We start from the raw sequence: 6,910 nt of genomic DNA, 5'->3' as shown, positions 1-6,910 counted from the left end.
GGACAACCTGAAAACATAATGCCTCTGGCCACAGCTATTACCGGTGCAGAGGTGTAACAAAAGAATCAACTAGTCAAAGAGTGCTAATATCACTTTAAATATTATTGGAAAGATAGCATCTAAATATGGTGACACTGTGTTGACACTTGTTTTTAGCTTGCTGTCTTGTCTGTATGTCCTCGTATTGCTTTGTGTAGTTTAACATGTATTCATATGATGGTTTAATAGTAATGCGGTGCTGTATATTATCCTGTCTGTCCTGTTGCAAGTCCCAAACAACTTCTGTTGTCGTGGCAGTAAGTGAATAAGTTGTGATACTTTAGATAACTCACATTGGAGAGGCGGTGTAGCTCCCTGCACTCATCATCACTGATCACCCCATCCAGCAGCACCCGCTGAGTGCCATTTAGCTGCCTCGATGTCATGGTTACCTTGATGCCATCATACAACAGAGCACCGCCTAGAGGAGAAAGGTCACAAGGTCAAGGTGTGTAAAAGTTGGACTGTAAAACACTGAACCTTTGAATATTTAAAGCGGGGGTACTCAAATACAAATCTTAAAGGTCCGCAAAGACATTTTTCAATGAGTCAAAGGCCCGAGGGGGGGGTTGGGGGGTTATTATAGTTGATCACGTCACAAGCCATAATACTGTCGTATTCAAAACAAAATGTCCTTTTTATTCAAAACAACAACAAAAATACATACTACATTTCCATTTTGACATAAATTCAAATAAATACTCAAATAAAGAAAAACCTTTCAACACCTTTCTTTTCTTTTCGAACTTGGAACATGCCATTTTCATTCAATCTAGGCTCCTACTGCTGGCAAAGTATTGATAAGCGTACCACCTCAAAAGCAAAAGTAAAATACAGCCTATCAGCGCATCGTTGGCATGGAGATGACAGCCCATTTATACATGCTGACCAAACAAAAACACACACAGTGAAGGAGTCACATGTTCAGCTCGCGGTCCGCAAATAGGCGGCTCGTGGGCTGAATGCGGACCACGGACCGAATTTGAAGGCCACTGATTTAAGGTTTTTACTGTAACATGTTAACATATGAAAAAGTAAAGACTACATCGTGAGGCTGTTTGGAACAAATGCACCATCCCTTCACTAACATCTGGTTCACTAGTAATCAATGTGAAATGTTCACCTTCCTGCGGTGCTATCATCATGGCCATTTCTGAAGAATCCTTCTTCTTTTCCTCAACCAGAGTCTCAATCTCCTTCATAAGGTTACCTATTTCCTCTGTGATCCTGGCTGCAGTCTCTCTGTCGGCTCTGACACACACGCACGCACGCGCACACACACACACACACACACACACACAGGTAGAATAACATGACAGACTATGATGTCATTTTGACAATAAATACATTCATGCAGTGTCTTCAGTCTTACTTCTGCTTGTCTCTCAGTTTCTTAGGCATGACATCTTCAGGAGTCCATGTGTCCTGAACATAAAACAAAGTGAAGACACAAGTCATCCTGCATGAACCCACTGTGTCAATAAGCAAAACATGAAGGATAACAAATGATTTATTCACTCACTGGATCTACAAAAGTGATTCCAAAGGCTTCATATCCAAAGTAGAGCAACTCTTTTTCCAGTATGGACTGCTGAATGTACGCTTTCACCGCCTGGAGGTAAAAGAAACAAAAAAATCGAATTAAACTTGATTGCAAACCAGTCCGCAAAATAGCTTCATCACATATATCCATAGGATACCATGTTCAATTAAATGCTCAAGTGCAGAAAAGAGTGAGGCATTAAGTCATCCCTGGTTTTGAGCAGCCTCTGTTGGTGACCAGCAGAACAAAGCACTCATAAAGCAAAGTAGATCCCTCCTTAACAAGTCTCTTCCCTTCCCTTTCTGTCATGCTGATGTTGGCCTGTAACTCTGCATGAGCTTGACATTGCATCTGAGAGGTGTATATCACAGAGCAGAGATGAATAAGGGCTGGTTGGTACAGAGGTCCCACAAGAACATCCAGTGGAAGAAGTGACATGATGTTACACAAAACACTGAAATAATATTTGTGGACTTTTTTTCTATGGCCTTTACTTCTCAGGTATTTCACAGACTGCTCTACCCTGTGATTGGTGTCAGCTTTGGTGCCCTACTGTAATAAAAAAAAACTATTTTAATTCCTACTGATTGGTTTCAGTGTTGATTTGACTTTTTGTTTCTCCCAGCAGCTCTAGTCCCTGCCTATTTGCTTATTTGTCTGTGTGCCCAATCCCTAATTTTCAACACATTTAAATTCTCTTCATATCACACTTTTCTTACAGATCTACTTCATTAACATTCAAATGCAGCAGTGTTATTTGTGTTGTGACCCAGAACTTTGCCATAAGCACCTTTAAAGATATACCCTTGAGGTGTTCTTGAGGTATAATATTCACAAGAATGGAATAGATGCAAGGTCACAATGACCTTGACCTTTCATCACCAAAAACTACTCAGTCATTGTTGAGTCCAAATGGACATCTGTGCCAGATATAGAAATATTCCCTTGAGGCATTCTTGAGATATCATGTTCTCAAGAAAGGGACAGAAGTACTTTACATACGGATGAACGGACAACCTGAAAACATAATGCCTCTGGCCACAGCTATTACCGGTGCAGAGGTGTAACAAAAGAATCAACTAGTCAAAGAGTGCTAATATCACTTTAAATATTATTGGAAAGATAGCATCTAAATATGGTGACACTGTGTTGACACTTGTTTTTAGCTTGCTGTCTTGTCTGTATGTCCTCGTATTGCTTTGTGTAGTTTAACATGTATTCATATGATGGTTTAATAGTAATGCGGTGCTGTATATTATCCTGTCTGTCCTGTTGCAAGTCCCAAACAACTTCTGTTGTCGTGGCAGTAAGTGAATAAGTTGTGATACTTTAGATGTACTGTACTCTAATTAAAAAAATATTTTAATTCCTACTGATTGGTTTCAGAGTTGATTTGACTTTTTGTTTCTCCCAGCAGCTCCAGCCCCCGCCTATTTGCTTATTTGTCTGTGTGCCCAATCCCTAATTTTCAACACATTTAAATTCTCTTCATATCACACTTTTCTTACAGATCTACTTCATTAACATTCAAATGCAGCAGTGTTATTTGTGTTGTGACCCAGAACTTTTCCATAAGCACCTTTTGATTATTAAAGATATGTCACCTTAAATCTCAAATCAAATCCTGCTCAGTATTTCATTGGTGCTGTCCCATCATCACATTCCCCACCATTGGAGCACAGGGTCAAGCGGGTCGGGGCTAGACTGTATGCTGCTGACACTCGTGGTCAGCTGTGGAGAGCACCATGTGCAGCCAGATGATGCAAGGCTTTGGCAAGTGACAGGATTCAGGAAAGTTTGGCTTTCCTTTACCTGATAATAAGTGTGAATATACTGAGTCATTTTCACCTCGACCACGTTAACCAGGCTAACTAATATCGGTTGTAGAAATCCAAGATAACATCAAACAGCATTAAATAATTCCAGTACAGTGCATCAACAGTTTTCAATAATCTCCTCTAGTACTGTGCATATAAATCCTAGTACCATTTTAGTTGTCAGATAGTTTTTTGTGTGTAAAATGGCTGCAGGGAACACGAGTGTGCTGTCAGGCACACAGAGCGTACTGGAGATACTGCGGTACTCGGCTTATCACCCGGCACATCTTCACCATCTGCACATATGAATTGTGGTAATTAGCAAAGACATCTGAATGTTTTGGCATCCACCTTTAGATCTGCTCTTTTTTAAATGGCAGCTAGTGTCCTGTTTGATAAACTGACTGCATTAAAAGCAGCAGCTACATGTTCCCACTCACTGCCTTTTCTTTAGTTTGTGACCCTACTACCCACCAAACAATAGGCTATGTGTGTTTTCTAACCTCCAGCTCACCCACAAGCACCTCAATTTCTGCGTCAGGAATATTAATTTTCTTGGTCTTCCTCTCAGTTGTTGCCATGATTTACCGTAAAGAAACCACTGATCAGCCAGCTCATGTCTATACAGTACATCAGCATTAATGAAGTGCTTTGCATTGACCATTTATGGTTGAATGTGGGCATGTAGAGGGCAGGACATTCATGCTGTTTATGTGTGGACAATTTCAAGTTGATCTGGGATTTATACAAGGAAATCGCGCACTGGCAAGCGTAAGCATGGTTTTATGAATCAGAATATTTTTTGGCATTTGTACATTTCCTCATATGTACATACGCAAACATTTAGTGTGGATTCCCCGCAGAGTTTTATAAATGAGGTCCAAGGTCTCTACAAATAAAACTTAGTTTATGTAGGGTTGGTAAATTAAAAATAAAGAATAATAATAACCAATTCGTTTGTTAACTTGCATTATCACAGGGAGCACAAAAATCATGCACTATAAATGTGTACACATGCAGGAAACATAGTAAATACATCTGTGTCAGAGTAAAGGAAAACTGAGTTTCTATAAGTAACTACTTTGCAAAAGTTCACTTAAAACAAGAGACATGTCGAACACCTTTATTTACTTCTACTTTTCAACAGAATAAAACACGTTACCAGTTGTAACCAGACAGCGCTTTCTTCACTTCATTACCTCACAGTTGAATCTTCTGTGTGAATGCAGCAGTCATACAAACAGCCCAGCTGCTAAAAATCTCAAAAAATTCTGGACCAATTTTAGTGCAGTTTGGATTGTTACAATTTACAGAAGTGTTAACATAAGAGAATACTTCATTCTCATACCAATTTTTTTTTTAATCTTTTGTAAATGGTAACTGTAATATTTCTATATTTAAAATCAACGTACCTTAAACAATTAAGTCCCAAGTATATTCTTCCTGCATTTAAAGTCGTTGCCATGGTGTATATTTTGTTCATAATCTTTTAAATAAATGAAGACTTGGAGCGTCGGTAGAGTAGTGGATAGTGCCAGCACCCCATGTACAGAGGCGATGCCTCGACGCAGTGGTCGCAGGCTCGAGTCCGGCTTGCAACCATTTACTGCATGTCACCCCCCGCTCTCTCTCTCACCCCATTTCACTCTGTCCTATACATTAAAGGCAAAAAAGCCCGAAAAAATAATCTTAAAAAAAAAATAAATAAATAAAGACTTGATTAATAAAAATGACATAATTACAGCAAACACTGAAAAAAAAGAAGTCTCTTGCAGCCTCCGTAGTGATGTGAGCGTTTTTTTACACTGACAGCAAAACAAATAACTCTGCTTCTTTGGGAAAATTAAATCCAATTGGGCATATATTAGCTTTAATTCAGTTAACAGGTGTTGCTCCAGGTGTCTCCTACTTCTTTAAAATAATAGAGATAGATGACACTGTGAGTGACACTTATTGAATGACCACATAAATATATGATGACAAGATAAATTCAAACTGAAACTATCTTCATCGTGATTTTCACTCTGTAGTAAGAAAAACGACACCCATATTTGATGTACATTGCCAATTACTAGTCATTCTAGGTAATGCGGGTTGAACATATTAAAAACCTTTATATAGGGGCTAATGTATTGATAAGGGTTGCTGTTCCAAATTACTTTTAATATAATTAATTAAGACATTTGACCATGCTGGTTCCATTTATATGTGTTACAACAGTAAATTTGACTGCAACTTTATTGGTCCCCCCCAAAAATTGCTCTTGAGAAATATTTCTGTTCATTGCCCCCCCCCAACAATGGAATGGAATTTCCGCCCTTGGTAGGAAACAGCACTGACATAGTGTCAGGGGTTTTGTTGGTGAAGAATCACCCACACCTCCACCCTTGGGGTGTTTTTATTCCAAAACTGAGCACAGGCTGGAAAGTGAGCTCAGCTGGAAAGCCAGAAAACTCTTTGCATCATTCGTCGTCATTAGAATTGATCAACAACCCTGTTAACCCACTATAAATACTGCAGAATATGGACATTTGGAGGCTGGGGCAGTAAAAATCTAATTTATTGCTTCTTTTAAATGCAGCAAACTTTTATATGCTTTTCATTACCATCAATACCTTTTTAATGTCAAGCCCTTGAGTACATTTGAATGCTAATGGAGGTTATTTTTCTCTCACTATGTGTGGGCTGATTTGCCACTGATCATTATGGATAACACAACATAATACAACGCTAAAAATGACTGCACTCACAAGGTACTTTGGAAAAGAGCCTCTACCAAGTGTGATTTAGACTGTACCTGTCTGGCTGATACAGTGTCTGCCTTGTCTTCACCCAGCACAGCAGAATAATAAGCCAGGTTCTGGTTCATCACCTCATCGTCAGGGTGGAACAACAGGAAGGTCTTAGCACACTCAATGGCCTTCTCATACTGTTCACCTGGACAGAGGGAACAGAGGGAGGAGGGTGAAGAGCAGGTCTGAGGTCTGAAAGTACTGACACAAGTACTGCGGAGTCGATAAGAGTTGGAGGTTAAGCATCTAACGAGGTTCTAACTTAAGCCTCTTTCACACATGGTTCCTCGTAAATTTCGGGGATAACCTTTTAGGCACTGCTTGTGACATTTACTGTTCACACATACACTACATTCACAAACATTTCTGTCTTTCCACTAGGGCCGTAACGGTACATGTATTTGTGTCGAACCGTTCAGTACGCGACTTTCGGTTCGGCACGACCCTGTACCGAATTATTGGGCGCAGGACATTATTTTATTTTATTTTGTTTTATTTTAATTCCGTTTTTGCGAGCCGAACCTTTTAAAATATCTAGTTCCCCGACGGACATAATTGAGTGACGGACCGAGTCCCGTAAATCTCCGCTTTCACTTTGTGCAGCGCATTCTCGCATTTTGACAACATGGCAAGTGAGCCTGACGAACCTGAAGACCCACCCGCAAACCTTAAGTCCTCCGTTTGGGAACACTTTGGTTTCAGGGTAAAATATGAAGATG

General features: G+C 39.7%; 1 protein-coding gene across 1 annotated transcript in view; it reads right to left on the bottom strand.

Annotated features, from left to right (window-relative positions):
- p3h1 (prolyl 3-hydroxylase 1) overlaps positions 1-6,910 on the bottom strand; it is a 38,701-nt gene that overhangs the window by 17,961 nt on the left and 13,830 nt on the right. The window contains exons 5-9 of the mRNA XM_050038777.1: positions 6,197-6,336; positions 1,562-1,651; positions 1,412-1,464; positions 1,163-1,290; positions 333-460 (exon numbers count right to left, since the gene is read on the bottom strand). Of these exons, the coding sequence (XP_049894734.1) occupies positions 333-460; positions 1,163-1,290; positions 1,412-1,464; positions 1,562-1,651; positions 6,197-6,336 (539 nt within the window). The remainder of the gene's footprint in view (positions 1-332; positions 461-1,162; positions 1,291-1,411; positions 1,465-1,561; positions 1,652-6,196; positions 6,337-6,910) is intronic.

The sequence above is a fragment of the Epinephelus moara genome, chromosome 24 (genome assembly GCF_006386435.1).
Source record: "Epinephelus moara isolate mb chromosome 24, YSFRI_EMoa_1.0, whole genome shotgun sequence".
Taxonomy (NCBI): Eukaryota; Metazoa; Chordata; class Actinopteri; order Perciformes; family Serranidae; genus Epinephelus; species Epinephelus moara.
This window is presented reverse-complemented; position numbering and strand designations above follow the sequence as displayed.